Source organism: Callithrix jacchus, chromosome 15 (assembly GCF_049354715.1).
Source record: "Callithrix jacchus isolate 240 chromosome 15, calJac240_pri, whole genome shotgun sequence".
Lineage (NCBI taxonomy): Eukaryota > Metazoa > Chordata > Mammalia > Primates > Cebidae > Callithrix > Callithrix jacchus.
In genome coordinates, this window is record NC_133516.1 from 30,369,638 (window position 1) to 30,386,442 (window position 16,805).

At 38.2% G+C, this 16,805-nt stretch overlaps 1 protein-coding gene across 9 annotated transcripts in view; it reads right to left on the bottom strand.

The window, feature by feature from the left end:
• SMARCC1 (SWI/SNF related BAF chromatin remodeling complex subunit C1) overlaps positions 1-16,805 on the bottom strand; it is a 187,391-nt gene that overhangs the window by 93,436 nt on the left and 77,150 nt on the right. For all 9 annotated transcript variants that reach the window (XM_078350733.1, XM_035275228.3, XM_035275230.3 and 6 more), the window contains 4 exons: positions 14,086-14,145; positions 10,479-10,516; positions 7,148-7,269; positions 2,265-2,336 (listed from right to left, as the gene is read on the bottom strand). In XM_078350733.1, the coding sequence (XP_078206859.1) occupies positions 2,265-2,336; positions 7,148-7,269; positions 10,479-10,516; positions 14,086-14,145 (292 nt within the window). The remainder of the gene's footprint in view (positions 1-2,264; positions 2,337-7,147; positions 7,270-10,478; positions 10,517-14,085; positions 14,146-16,805) is intronic.

Below are 16,805 nucleotides of genomic sequence, written 5' to 3' on the forward strand. Positions count from 1 at the left end.
AAAAATAAATACAGTAACAAATTAAGACAACAGCCCAAAAAACAACAGTGATATTATATTGTGTAAAGTTACAAGTGAATTTAGAACCAGGAATATGCAATACAACTGTTTACTAATATATACAACAAGTAATGTAATGACATTAATGTGAAGTAACATAAATTCAAACTTGGTCATTGTGGTGGTGAACTGCAGAATTTGAAACTAACACTAAATAGGCTATCTCCCTCACTACCACATATCCGTACTTTACTGTGTGAAGGACACTGCTATAAGCAATGTATGTCTAACAACTCAATTAGTTCTCATAATCTCTCCATGTTAAAAGAAAGGGTCTGCTCTCATCCTATTTTTGGATGAGGAAACAAACACTGAGTTGTTAGAGAATTTGTCCTAGACCACAGGGCTGGTAACTGGTTGAGTCAGAATTCAACTCAGCCACTGTGGTGGTGCTTCAATCTATGCTCTGAATCTCTGCTACCTATCTGTTCTATATTCCACACATGTCACATGAATTTGGCTCTGAAAACAGCTATATAACCTCTTGTGGAAGTTCTTTAAGGGAGATCACAGCTGGGCAGTAAGAGGAACCCATGAGACCAAATCCAGAAAAGAACATACAAAAATGAAGAGAGAAATTGAGATTCTGTTATAGCAGATTACAAGGACTTCTGTCACAAAATATAGTACTTAAAAACAGAGTGTTAAGGACTCTGAGACCTAGCAACAGTTCTTGGAACATAAGTAAAACAAAACACAGGCAGAAAAGATCACCCCACTGCACACCAGGTTGCATGACTGAGTGACACTCTCTTCAAAAAAAAAAAAAGGGCCAGGTGCAGCGGCTCATGCCAGTAATCCCAGCACTTTGGGAGGCTGCCAAGGTGGGCTGACCACACCATCAGGAGATGGAGACCATCCTGACCAACACGGTAAAACCCCATCTGTGCTAAAATATAAAAATTGAGCCAGGAGTGATGGTGCGTGCCTTTAGTACAAGCTACTTGAGAGGCTGAGGCAAGGGAATTGCTTTTACCGGGGAGGCAGAGGTTGCAGTGAGCCGAGATCACATCACTGCACTCTAGTCTGGTGAAAAAGCAAGACTCAGTCTCAAAAGAAGAAAAAAGAAAAATACACGGGAGTGTATTTGCAGTATTGACAGGTGTGCACTTATACATAGGGACAAGGGTTCCAGAAGTGTATACTGATGAATCACCAGAGAAAGACAAAAAGTACTTCCTACCAAACTTCTTCCTTCCAAAAAGAGTTTTCCTATATCCAATGCAAAAGCACAACAATGCTTTATGCAATTAAGCTCAATTCACATGCAGCTATATCATCATATCTGGCAATCTTTTAATTAGCAATCATTTAACTGGAAGATAAGATTCAATTTTTCTCCTGGATGAATGGAAACAATCCATAGCATACATGCACACACAAGTTGAAAGTTGTTAGGACAGCCTGGGGATGATAGCTCATGCCTGTAATCCCAGCACTTAGAGAGGCCAAGCCAAATGGATCTCTTAAGGTCAGGAGTTCAAGACCAGCCCAGCAAACATGGTGAAACCCCATCTCTACTAAAAATACCAAAAAAATACGAGTGTGGTGGTGCATGCCTGTAGTCCCAGCTACTTGGGAGGCTGAGGCAGGAGAACAGTTTGAACCCCAAGAGGCAAAGGCTGCAGTGAGCTGAGATCGCACCAATGCACTCCAGCCTAGGCAACAGAGCAAGACTCCATCTCAAATTTAAAAAAAAAAAAAAGAAAGTCTTAATTCATTATAGTAAAAACTGGTTACTGAATTCAAACTTTAAGAGTTGATGTGCATACAGTTCAAGATTTAAAAGAACAGCCTAAGAAACATAAAAAAAACCTCATCTCCACCCCCATGCAAAAAAAAAAAAAAACAGCCAGGTTTGGTGACATATGTCTGTAGTCCCAGCTACTCAAGAGGCTGGGTGGGAGGATCATTTGAGCCCAGGAGGCAGGCATTGCCGTGAGCCAAGATCATGCCACTGCATACCAGCCTGGGCAACAGAGCAAGACCCTGTCTCAAAAAAACACCAAAACCACCCAACAGAAACAAAACTAGATAAAATTTCCTTTGTACCATGGAATGCTATGCAAATGAGATATGAACACTGTTCTGAAAGGAGTATCTGCAATCTTGAAAGAATCAGCAATAAGAAACTCAGGTGCATGCTTGAAGAGCACCTGCCACACACAGACAAATAAACAAGTTTTCTAAAACATTGGCCTCACATTTCTGGAGTCTTGGATTTGTTTTTTCCATTGAAGAACTCAGGAAGAGCACGCCGTTCAATCACATGAATACTGAAAAGAAGAAAAGAAAAGAGGTTTAGAAGTCTTATTTTTAAAATAATAAAATCATAAAATTTTCTAAGTAAAAGTGATGAATCCAAAACTTGAGTACTGCTTGCCAAAATTAATTGGCTTTCACTAGTTTCTATGTATTAACAGCATACAAGAAAGTTTAAAGAAAGCTTTCTCTTTCTCACTCCCAATACTTTAGTTTTTCTATTTCCATAACCAAACTAGAAAACTGCTATTGACTAGATATGAAGCCACAAGACATAAAGACTTCTTTGAAAATTGGCGACAAAAAAAAAGTAGCTGGCATGGCATGGCAACAAAACTGATGAAACAAATGACCAGCGTAGAGACAATGAATTTGCAAGTCTCAGCTTCTCAGGCTGTTAACATAAATGAGCCTTTGTCCAGCCCTCAGAAACACTGTGATAAATTAATTTTTAAAAAATTTTAATTATTAATTGCTTTTAATATCACAGAAGTAAATTTTAATGACATATAAAAACACTAATAAGTATATGAAATATTATAGGTTATCAGCAGAGTAGAGAGCAGGTAAAATGATCAGGCCTAACACAATATACAAATGAACCAACTGTATATTTAGCACAAAGTTTCTCCTGCTAATTAAAGTCTAGGTTTCCTCTTGATGACATTTTAGTTTCTCAGTGGCTTTCAAGAGATGCAACATGTAAGTACTGGTTGTATGGCAAAGAGCAAATCAATGGTCTGGGAATGTAACTCAAATTATTCACTCTGAGTATTTGGTAATGGTTAAATTGAATTGGATCTGCAGGGTCAAATACCTTTATAAGTACAATGAATTACCTGGAAACTTCTAAAAAGACAATTTCTAAGATGAATTAATGCTATACAAATATACGTAATGACTTTTAAAATAATAATAAATGTAAAGAACTAATTACCTAATGCTTATGTAACTCCCACTGTTTTCATTGTTACAGGTTAGGAAGAGCCCACTTAAAAAAAAATTCTGTATTCATAACCAATACTTCCATTAGCTCCCTAATTGAATGCATTGTGACATGCAAAGATGATCAGGCAAATCAAAATGTTTCTGTAAATAATAATCTTACATAGTTGTTACTGTAATGACTTTTCTATTTTCTAATTTTATTTAACTTTTAATTTAAAAAAAAAAAAATTTTTTTTTTTTTTTTTGGGAGACAGAGTCTTGCTCTGTCGCCAGGCTGGAGTGCAGTGGTATGATCTCAGCTTGCTGCAACCTCTGCCCTCCTGGGTTCAAGCAATTCTCCTGCCTCAGCCTCCCAAGTAGCTGGGACTTCAGGCACACGCCACCAAGCCCCGCTAATTTTTGCATTTTTAGTAGAGACGAGGTTTCACCATGTTGGTCAAGCTGGTCTCAATCTCTTGATCTCATGATCTGCCCACCTAGGCCTCCCAAAGTGCTGGGATTACAGGCATTAGCCACTGCACCCAGCCGATTTTTTTCTTTTTTAAGAGACAGGGTCTCACTCCTGTCACCCAGACTGGAGTGCAGTGACAAAATCATAGCTACCTCACTGTAACCTAGAACTCCTAAGCACAAGCAATCTTTCTGCCTCAGCCTCCAGGAGAGCTGGGACAGGCACTTGCCATCATACCTGGTTAATTAAAAAATTTTTTTTGTAGAGACAAGGTATAACTATGCTACTCAGGCTGGTTTTGTACTCCTGGGCTCAAGCAATCCACAAGCCTCAGCCTCCCAAAATGCTGTGATTACAGACCAGAGCCATAGCACCAGCCCCTTTCTGCTAATTTTAGAGAAAAAAAATGCTAGTTTCTCATGTGTGTCCTCTTAGGTCATTCTACTAATAAGTGTTAAAGTTTCTCAATTTTAACAGAACATCTCACTATTTTGGAATAATTAAAAGTGAAAATATCTAAAGACAGATATGTTTTTTAAAAGAAATTTACTCTTTACTATTTAGTACGTCATATATTGATAATTGTTTATGAAATAAGAATTGGTATCAGTTGACAGAAGGTTACATTACAAATTCATAAACAAGCCAGGCGTGATGGCTCACGCCTGTAATCCCAGCACTTTGGGAGGCCAAGGCGAGCGGATCACTTGACATCAGGGATTTGAGACCAGTCTGGCCAATATGGTGAAACCTCATCTCTACTAAAAATACAAAAGTTGCTGGGTGTGGTGGCGGGCGCCTGTAATCCCAGCTACTTGGGAGGAGGCAAAGAATTGCTAGAACTCAGGAGGTAGAGATTGCAGTGAGCCAGTATTGTTCCACTGCACTCCAGCTAGGTGACAGAGTGAGACTCCATCTCAAAGAAAAAATAAAATAAACATCATTTTATTATGAGGCAAAAGCAAAAATGTGAGTTTAAAAATTTTGAATGTTAAACACAATTGCAAATGATTAGGACACAAAATTTTTTAAAATACTTAAAAATGTTTAAAATAAAAATAAAGATAACAAATGTAATGAAGACTGATGTTCAAAAATATATATATTTATTCTGTTCCACATTGCATTTACTAAAACATTTCGAAATAGCATTCAGTCAGTTTTAAATGTACTCAACAAAGTTTCAATATTTAAGTCATAGCATGATGTCAGACAAAAATAAGACATGTCAAATGCACTCCAGCCTGGGCAACACAGAGTGAGACTCTGTCTCAAAAATAAAACCGACAAACAAAAATCAACCTAGTATGAAACAGCCACACCTCATATGTAATCAACAAAAAAGGCAGTTAGTATTCCTGTTACATCCAACTATGCTCCAAGCATGCCACAGTGCTTCCTATAAAAAAATAATCAGAGCTGGGCGTGGTGACTCACGCCTGTAATCCTAGCACTTTGGGAGGTAGGCGGATCATCTGAGGTCAGGAATTTGAGACCAACCTGACCAACATGATGAAACAAACCCCTTCTCTACTAAAAATACAAAATTAGTCAGGCGTGGTGGTGCACGCCTGCAATCCCAACTACTCGAGACGCTGAGGAAGGAGAAACACTTAAACCAGGAGGCAAAAGTTGTGGTGAGCAGAGATCATGCCATTGCACTCTACCCTGGGCAACAAGAGCCAGACTGTGTCTTCCCAAAAAAAGAGAGAGAATATGAATGCTAAGGAGAGGTCTGTTTATTTTTAAACTGTTTTACACACCAGGATTTATATTTGAAAGCCTCCTAATGCTAAAATGTTTCCTATTAAAATAAAGCTAGGCCAGGCGTGGTAGCTTACTCGTGTAATCTCAGCACCCTGAGAGGCCGAGAAGGGTGGATCACAAACAAGAGACTGACAGCATTCTGGCCAACATGGTAAAACCCAGTCTCTACTAAAAATACAAAAATTAGCTGGGCATGGTGGCACGCACCTATAATCCCAGGTACTGGAGAGGCTGAGGCTTGAACTCGAGAGGCAGAGGTTGCCATGAGCCAAGATTTGTGACACCGCAATCCAGCCTGGCAACAGAGTAACACTCCGTCTCAAAAAAAATTAAAATTAAAAAAGCTATTATAGAGTGGTGAGAATTATTACTATTATTATTATTTTGTTTTTTTGAGACAGATTCTTGCTCTTGTTGCCCAGGCTAGTGTACAAAGGCTAGATCTCGGCACACTGCAACCTCTGCCTCTTGAGTTCAAGCCTCAGCCTCTCCAGTACCTGAGATTATAGGTGCATGCCACCAAGCACAGCTAATTTTTGTCTAATTTTAGTAAAGATGGGGTTTTGCCATTTTGGCCAGGTTACTCTCGAACTCCTGCCCTCAAGTGATCTGCCCACCTCGGCCTCCGAGGTATGGGATTATGTGTGTTTGCCACCAAGCCAGGCGACTTTTTTCTTTATATACAGTAGTCTGCTGCTGTCTTATGTTCCAAGACTCCCAATGGATGCGTGAAACTGTGGACAGTGCCTAAACTCCATATACACAAAGGTTTTTTTCCTACATAGACATATATATACATACATACATACACACACACACCCCTATGATAAGGTTTAATTTATAAATTAGGCACAGGAAGAGATTAACAAAAACTAATAATAAAAAAGAATAATTATAACAATTTATTATATACAAATTCATGAATAGAAGATTTGTTTTTATCACAGATCTTAGCTCAGCACACAATTTTTTTTAAGTTGGCAACAACCACCTTTTCACTTAAAGGAAGCACTTCACAGATTCACTTTAGGATATCTGAACTATCACCATTACTATTTTTATGCATTGGCGCCATTATTAACTAAAATGGGGGGTTCCTTAAACAGAAGCACTGAAATCCCTTGAGAACTGATCTAATATCTGATACCAATACTAAATGACTAACAGGTGGGTAGCATGTACAGTAGTGTGTCCATGCTGAAAAAACGGATGATTCATGTCCCTAGCAGGACAATGCAGGATTTCATTCCACTACTCAGAACAGCACACAATTTAAAACTTAAAAGAATTGTTTACTTCTGGAACTTTTCAGTTAATGTTTTTAAACTAGGGTTTAAAAACGTTTTATACTAACTTAAAACATTTTACAATAATATTCAAGTATTTGCCTGTCTGAATTATAGCAGACTCTAAACAAGTTAGGTTCAAGCTTACAAACCTAAATTTTACAAACCTAAATTACAACAAAACCTAGTTTCAATCCCTAAATTGATTTCTTAAAAAAACACATTCCAAAGATAAAAATCACTTTCCATCTCCCTTCATCCAAGGTGAGAGTAATTTCTGATGAGGAACATGGGTAGAAAGGCACAGGCTGATTTCAAGGAAAGTTCTTGTGCTGCTCAGTACCATGCTCACAGATGGAAGTGATCCACTCACCAGTTATAATCAAACCATGATGCATAACTAGGAATAATAATGTGATTGGTCTGCTCTGTCACATTATCTTCACCAGGGTCAACCGACCGACTCTGGTCACCTTTGGTAGGATCTTCATCTTCCTATAGAAAAGAAGACAAAGTTCAAAGAAAGAACTACAGAAATATATACATAGCATCTCTCACACACTTTAGTTGTTAGGTTAAATAAAATGAAGCTGGCCAGGCGCGGTGGCTCACGCCTGTAATCCCAGCACTTTGGGAGGCTGAGGCGGGTGGATCACGAGGTCAGGAGTTCAAGACCAGCCTGGCCAAGATGTTGAAACCCCATCTCTACTAAAAATACAAAAATTAGCTAGGTGGCATGCGCCTGTAATCCCAGCTACTCAGGAGGCTCAGGCAAGAGAATCACTTGAACCTGGGAGGCGGAGGTTACAGTGTGCTGAGACTGTGCCATTGGGCCTGGGTGACAGAGTGAGACTCCATCTCAAAAAAAAAAAAAAAGAAAAAGAAAAGAAAAACAAATTCACCCATCCTGAAAACAAACAAACAAACAAACAAATAAACAAACAAACAAATAAATAAATAAATAAATTGAAGCTCCCTGATTAAATTTCAGATATCAGAAAAACAATTCTCAAGTAAAAACAACCTTTCGCAGTATTTAAGGTACAAGACAGCCAGATGAAAGGAGGTTTTGTTGCTCATTTACAATGATGAGGGAATCAATGCAGAGAAGGTAGATCGCTCATAACAATTTTAATTAGCAAGTTGATTAAGAAAGTCTGTTTCAATGCATAGGCCTTCAGACTAAATAAACAACTCATAACCTAAATCTCGTTTCATAATACCTTGATTGCTCCTTGTCCAGTTTTAATTAAGCTGAAGTAATTGTTTACTTGATATACATTTTTATTGTATACACTTAAACTTTTTTTAAATACTTGCTTTGATATTGAAATGTTTTCCAATTTTCTCTCTGTGGTGGTTTTATTATTTGTAACCTTATGCAATTCTTTTCTAGAAAGAAACCAGGTGTCTCACACCTGTAATCCCAGCACTTGGGAGGCCAAAACAGGAGGATTACTTGCGACCAGAAGATCAGGACCAGCCTCAGCAACATAGTGAGACTTCATCTCTACTAAAAATTTAGAAATTAGCTGGGACGTAATGGTGCATGCCTGTAGTCCCAGCTACTTGAGAGGCTGAAGTTAGGAGGACTACTTGAGCCTGGGAGATCAAGGCTGCAGTGAGCTGGGTTTGCACCACTACACTGCACTCCAGGCTAGGCAAGACCCTGTCTCAAAAAAATAAAATTAGCTAAAACTCAAATTTCGAATCACTTTTCTTTCACAATGGTTCCACAATTTAATTTCTACCTTTAACTTAATTCAAGCTAAATTTCCTGTGTTATAGTATTTGAAGTGACAATCTAGTGTTACCACCTATAAACTCAATAGTTTCCGTAAGGTTAGCAAAAAGGAAAAAATTTAAAGCATGAAAGCTCCAAGGATTCTAGTTATTACTTAAATGATGTTGAATACATATATGATAATAATGATGAAAAGGGTAACAAATTTTATTTCCCAAATCACAGAAACTAGCCAAAAATATTCTCAAGGTTAATCCATTTTTATTTTGGCTTAATTTAGTTAATACATTTTTGTGGTATAGACTTCACAAATCAATTAGGACACAAAAAATTTCCCTTAGGAAAAACAGGAAGACGCTGGCATTGCAATTAACAAAGGCCAACAGTCTAAGTTTTAATGACCTCAATCAGAAAACAACAAGAAAGATGACATTGTGGGAGACTGCTTTAGAGACACTATCTGTAATCCTTTTAATCTATACAAATGACTGGTATAAGACTGAATTCCTCTTATTCTTGGCATTAAAAAGAAAGAATTTGACTTTCCTTTTTACCTGGGACCACAGGCAGGTGTCACCACACTGAGCTAATTTTTTAAGTTTTTGTAGCTGTGGGGTCTCCTTGTGTTGTGCAGGCTGGTTTTGAACTCCTGGCTAAAAGTGATTCTCCCACCATGGCCTCTCAAAGAACTAGGATTACAGGCATACGCCACAGCACTCAGCACTTTTTATTTAAAAAGACTAGAGCAATCCTCCCATCTCAGCTTTCCAAAATGCTGAGGTTATATGAGCCAGTATCTATTTAATCTAAATAATGACATCTTTTGGCACAGGTAATGTTCGTTAATAAGTGGCTCTTTGGCTAATTAACTTTGATTTTTTTTTAAATCATGAAAACAATACAGGTGAAGAGCCATTAAGAAAATAGTTTGTCAAAATACTTTTCTGGAAATCCTGTCATGCATTTGCTCATCCTTGAATGTATACAACAATAAGGATCATCTTAGAGAATTTATTTGCTTCAATGAAAAAAAATCTATATTCGGCAAATTAAGGAAATTATTTCATGATTAGGAGTTAATCACACAGTTAAACATGATAGCCTGAGTAAAATAAGACACCATTTATTTTTTAAAAGTTAAATCCTGCCTTAAATCTAACGTTCCAACAGCATAATGACTGTAGTACCTCTATAGCAGAATTGATAAAGCAGGAAGTAGCTCTCAATAAGGCTCAAGAGATTCAAAATCTACACTGGCTGTTAAGTTAAGGCTGCACCAACAGAAATGGTAATGGAAAGAATCAAGACAACACATGGCCCCTGCTCATCTGCACTGTCAGATAACATCTGAAACACTTTGGTCGGCTCTGAACATTACCTTGCAACCAGGGGAGCATGAAACTAGAAATTATAGCACATAAGGGACACTAGCAGGGAAGATGAAAACTCCCTTTAAGTAAAATCCTGGGGTCCAAAAAAGGCAAGTATTTTGCCAAGCGCGGTGGTTGACACCTGTAATCCCATCAATTTGGGAGGCTGAAGCAGGCCGATCACTTGAGCCCGGAAGTTCACAACCAGCCTGGGCAACATGGAAAAACTCCATCTCTACAAAAAACTAAAAAAAATTAGCTGGGTATAGTGGTGAACACAAGTAGTCTCAGCTACTTGGGAGGTTGAACTGGGAGGAGGATCACCTGAGCCCAGGAGATCAAGGCTACAGTGGGCCATGATCAAGAGCCTGTCTCAAAACAAAAAACCAACAAAAGAAAAAAATCTTCCAGAAATGGTTCTTATGTTCCATTTGTTTTCCTTGAGGGGAAAACTAAAAAATAAAAATCAAAAACCAGAAGGGCTTCAAAACAGAAAATGTCTGAAGCTATGCCCAATTCAGTGTTTCTACTGCTCAATACACAGGACTCTTAGAGAAGCTCTCTCACACCAGGCTTAACTGAATTGTTACCTTTCCTCCTGTTGTGACTGTTTCTTCCTCCTGCTCATCTGCAAAACCAAAACATACAATTTATTTTAAAAATAGGTAAATGTTCTTTGGGTTATTTGGAATTTATGGTTTAAGAACTGATACTGGACAGAGAAAAGGAATGCAATAAGAGCATTATTAAAGAAAAATCACTGAATAATTAACTAAAATAGAATTTTACACAAAAGTACACAGGTGATTAGAAATTCAAAGCAAAGATCATTAAAAATTTCAAACAGTGGGGAATTTATAATTAATTACTACTTGAGCTAATATCATAGTCATGATCTTACTTAGTAACAGATATGGGACTTGATCATGATTCTTGTCTTCTGAGCTTTGCTAAAATAACATTTTGGGTTCCAGAAGAAGTGAATAAAGAATGATGAGTAAAAAAACAGGTGATAACGAATCCCTTACTAATTTTAGACTATTAATGCCTTCTGAGGATAGAGGGCTCAACATGAGAGAAAGCCCAGGTAAAATTTATAAACTAGACAGTTGATTTCCACAGTGAAAAGTAAAACTGCCAGTATAGAATAGGTACGAGGTAAAGAACAAGAAATTACAATATCGTATGTCTGTAAAATTTAAGCTTTTTATCATTACTGTGACTGTTGGCACTAGCTAAGGCATGATGAAGTTCAAAAAGAACATCGGATACTGAGTTCATCTGTGCACACCTACAGTCCCAGACACTCTGGAGGCTGAAGTGGAAGAATCACTCAAGGCCAGAAGTCCAATTCCAGCCTGGGAAACACAGCAAGATGTTGTCTCTTATTTAAAAAAAAAAAAAGGGGGGGGGTGGTCAGGTGTGGTCACTCACACCTGTAATAACAACACTTTCGGTGGCTGGTATAAGATATAGCAAAAAAAAACCCAAAAAACAAAAATTTATCCGATTTTGAAAAATGCTATACAAAGGATAAACATAAATATCTTAGAGAGGAATTGGGTAGGTGGACACTTCAGAGCAAGTAAAGAAGTGTCTCTGAAACGGTGGCCTTTTAGCTGAAACGTAAGAGATGAGAAAGATAAGGTAAGTATTCCATAAAGAGGAAGAAACCAAATCAAAGGGCCTCCAGCTGGATTGGCTTGGTGACGTCACAAAACAGAAAGCCACTGGGAACATGAATAAAGGCTGAGTACAATATTCAAACCACAACAGCAAGTGCAGTGATACAAGGCATTGGCACGTAAGTTAAGACAGATCAGGACCCAAATCAGGACTCTGCCACTTAACAGTGAAATATTTGGAAAGAGGTTACCTCTTTAAATCTCCATTTCCTCATCAATAAAGCAAAACTAACAGTTTAATAGTGAAGTGTAAACACATGTAGAATAAGACCTGGCGAGTACTCATGCCACCCAGAGATGGACACTGTTGCTTAAGGTGTGAGTTAGTCACAAATACTAACAAGGAATAGGGGACTCTGGGTGTAAAAAAATATGGTACTAATTACCAGTGGGAGTTCTGCAGCTCTGCATAGTAAGTATATTTATCTAGGAACTAACAGAAAGAAATGTAAGGCTGCCAAAACAAACACTGCCAAAAACAAACACTCTGGCCATTGGACAATAGTAAACCACAGGATAAACACACTCTTACTAGAAAGTGTTAGTTTGACTTAACATCTCTCCCTTTACTCAAATTATGTATTTTTCATCTGACAAATTTCATTCCCCAAGGTAGTCTTGGTACTCAATGGAAAGATACCTTTGATAATATTAAAGTAGCTGATCTCTAAATGGTAATATTCAATACATGTTCTCTTCCTCCTTTCAAATGTAAGAAAATATGCTCCACATCAAGCACCTGAATCCTTCAGAGACCTGAAGAATGAAAGAATGGGCTATATTTGACTAGGTAGCATGTAAGGCAGAATATACAGCAGCAGTTAGAACAACAGCTCTGGCTAGGCACAGTGGCTAACACCTGTAATCCCAGCACTTAGGAAGGCCAAAGTGGGCAGATCACCTGAGGTCAAGAGTTTGAGACCAGCCTGGCCAACATGGTGAAACCCCGTCTCTACTAAAAATATAATAAAATTAGCTGGGTATGGTGGCAGGTGCCTATAATCCCAGCTACTTGGGAGGCTGATGCAGGAGAATCGCTTGAATCCAGGAGATGGAAGTTGCAGTGAGCTGAGATCGTGCCATTGCACTCCAGCCTGGGTGACAGGAGTAAAACCTCATCTCAAAAAAAAAAAAGCTCTAAGAACAAAAATTTACAGTTGATGGATCACTGTCCAATATTTTCAACTCATATCTGCCATCAATAATAACTACAATTGCCAGGCACAGTAGCTCACACCTGTCATCCCAGCATTTTGGGAGGCCAAGGCAGGTTGGAACACCTCAAGTCAGGAGTTTGAGACCAGCCTGGCCAACATGGTGAAACCTTGTCTCTACTAATAATACAAAACTTAGCCGGGCATGGTGGTATGTGTGCCTGTAGTCCCAGCTACTCAGGAGGCTAAGACAGAAGAATCGCTTGAACCTGGGAGGCGGAAGTTGCAGTTAGCGGAGATTGTGTCACTGCACTCCCAGCCTGGGTAACAGACTGAGACTCTGTCTCAAAAATAGTAATAAAAATAATGACTGCAATTTATTCAAATACAGAATTCTCTTAATTAGAAGACAGAATTGAGGTTTCATTTTCTAAAACAGGAGATCTTGAAAATCCCTTTAGGTTTAAAATTCTGTAAAGTCAAAAAGTTAGTATATACTGAAAACATTAGGTTCTCCTTTACAAGTAAATAAAAGAAATAAAGACTATTGTCTCATCTACAACTCTCCAAAACAAAGATGTTTAAAACTACCCCTATTTTTTTTTAAAGAGGAACTATCCTACAAAAACACTCAAGAATTATACCTTACTTGTGAAATTGTAAGACCTGGAAATACTATGAAAGAATATGATTCTCATTTTATACTGCCTAGAAACTTTAATTTGGTTTACAATGTATTAACACTCCACAAATTTTTGTACTAACAATACAATATCAATCTGCATATGTTACAAAAACAATTTCAGCGACATTGAAACAAGTACTTTAGAATTATTTTGTTACTCATTCTTATTCAAGTATACTATTACCACCTTTGTTAGGTTGTAGAAAAAGACTATGCTCCAAGAGGGGGCGATCACTAAGAATGGCAACAATGGATGATAGGAAATTAACTTTCCTGTCACAGTAGCAAACCAAGTCATAATAGTACTAAAAGTAACAAAAAAATAAAAATTAAAAAACAAAACAAAACAAAAAACAATAGTACTAAAAGTAAGTCACAGTTAATATCCTGTAGTGGTTAAGCACAAGAAGTCTCACTTAAGAAAGGAGTACCAGCTGGGCAGTGGGGTGCGCCTATAGTCCCAACTACTTGAAAAACTAACGTGGGAAAATCGCTTGAGTCCAGAAGTTTGAAGCTGCGATGAGCTATGACTACACCACTGCAATCCAGCCTAACAGAACAAGACCTTGTCTTTAAAAAAAGATAAAAGTAAGGAAAGAATAGACTATCAAAGGAGATGACATATTCAAGAGACAAAGCATAGATTTTTTTTGGGGGGGGGGGGGTGGCTTACCTAGATCTGCTACAGTTCCTCCTTTAACAGGTGTATTTTCACTATCTTTCTTTAGGTTCACTAGAAAAAGGAAAAAAAGAGGAATTATGTGAGAAAGTTCTCCTTTTTAGAAAGAAAACAGAATAGGACATGATTAAATGACATGCGTTTCACTACAATTACAACAACATTCAATACACACTTTGAGGTAAAAATCACAAGCCCAGCTATGAAGTATTTAACAGACTATATTCTATAATTAATGACCCAAGCACCATTATTTTCATAAAAGTAAACAATAAAAAAAATACTCAACAAAACATGAAAATAATTTTCGATGCCTTCCACAAAAGTTTATCGAAGTTTATGATGCATTTCTTTTGATTTATACTTCTATTCCATTAATTTTAAAACCTAAGGAAGAACTGATACCTTTTTAGTTTGAGACAGGGACTCACTCTGTCACCCAGGCTTGAGTACAGTAGTGTCATCACAGCTCACTGCAGCCTTGACCTCCCAGGCTCAAGCAATCCTTTGACCTCAGGCTCCCAAGTAGCTGGGACTATGGACAAATGCCACCATATCTGGCTAATTTTTGTATTTTCTGTAGAAACATGGTTTCATCATGTTGCCCAGGCTGGTCCTGAACTCCTGAGCTCATGCAATCCACTGGCCTCAGCCTCCCAAAATGCCAGGATCACAGACATGAGCCACCAGGTCAAGCCAAGTGGATACCTTTTATATATCCATATGGATGTCAAAATATATCCTGAAGGTTTTTTTTTTTTAACTCTATGTAAATGTTATCAATACTGTGCTTAGTTCTTAGCACTGAACTTTTCACATAAGAACTTTGAATTGTATTACATTTCTTTCATTTTTACAGGTTCACTGTGTATTTTAAGTTAACTAGCCCTACACTGATGGAAAGCATGTTTATTTTAAATATTCTTTTATACTTATCTTTGGGGGTGCATGTGATTATTTAAGATAAATTCTAAAAATAAAACAATACAATTAAATGTACACATTTAAAAATTTTTTAAACACGGCCAAGGACAAGGGAGGTGGCTCATGCCTGTAATCAAGGTACTTCAGTGGGCTGAGGCAAGTGAATCACTTGGGGTCAGGAATTTGAAACCAGCCTGGCCAACATGGTGAAACCCCATCTCTACTAAAAATACAAAAAGAAATCAGCCAGGCATGGTAGCACCTATGATCACAGCTACCAGGGAGGCTGAAAGAGGGGAATTGCTTGAACCAGGGAGGTGGAGGTTGCAGTGAGCCGAAACTACGCCACTGCATTCCAGCCTGAGTGATGGAGACTCCATCTCAAAAAAACAAAAACCACGCAGCCAAATTGTGTTGTGTCTTCATTAATTTATGCTTCTATCAACCACATTGGATAGAACTCATTCCCTCAAAACTTTCACAGTTTTTCACCTACCTTTTAGGTTTTGAAAAACTTATAGATGAAAATAGTTATTTGAAGAACTTACATATCTTTGCTTAAGTGAGGTTGGCCATCTTTTCACACATTACTGGCCATGTATTTCTAAGAAATTACCAATCTGACATAATCAACAGTTAATACTTTCTAATTTAGTCTAAAGGGTTCAGACTCTTTATACACTTTGTTTGTAAATGGGCAAATAAATATTTTCTCAAAAAAAATAAGTTTAAAGTGCTAAATTTCTTACGTTTTGACTTCGATTAGGTAACAATGATTCTAAACTTATCTGATGAGCTAAACACAGTAACAGAAAAAAATGTGTCCCCACAAAATTCATATATCAAAACCCAACCATAGTGTTCTGGTATTTAGAAGTGAGACCTCTGGAAGATAATTAAGTCAGGAGGATAGGCCCCTCAAGAATGGGATTAATGCCCTTATAACTGGGTATGGTGGCTCACGCCTGTAAGTCCTAGCTACTAGGGACACTGAGGCAGAAAGAACACTTGAGCCTAGGATGTGAAGGCTGCAGTGAGCTATGATCCCATAGTTGTAGTCCAGCCTGGGTGTAAAATAATTAATTTTGTTATGTGACATAAATCTTACTTCTATCAATGCTATATTACCAAAAATAAATAAAATTTATTTTTAAAAATGTAGGAAACAATAGACAAGCCAGAACACAGTATTAAAAGTAGTTTAAAAAGGTTGGGAATGGCCAGGCATGGTAGCTCATGCCTGTATTCCTAGCCCATTGGGAGGCTGAGATGGGTGGATCATCTGAGGTCAGAAGTTGAAGACCAGCCTGGCCAGCATGGTGAAACCCTGCCCCTAATAAAAATACAAAAATTAGCCAGGCATGGTAGCATGTGCCTGTAGTCCCAGCTACTAAGAAGGCTGAGGCAGGAGAATCACCTGAACACAGAGGTCAGAGGCTGCAGTGAGTGGAGATCACACCACTGCACTCCAGCCTAGGCAACAGAGTAAGACTGTCTCAAAAAAATTAAAATTAAAAGTAAAAAAAGCATTGGGCGGCAGGGCACAGTGGCTCACGCCTGTAATCCCAGCACTTTGATAGGTCGAGGAGGGCGGATCACAAGGTCAAGAGATCAAGACCATCCTGAAACCCCATCTCTACTAAAAATACAAAAAAATTAGCTGGGCGTGGTGGCGTGCACCTGTAGTCCCAGCTACCTGGGAGGCTGAGGCAGGAGAATTGCTTAAACCCAGAAGGCGGAGATTGCAGTGAGCCGAGGACCCGCGACTGCACTCCAGCCTGGCGCCTGGT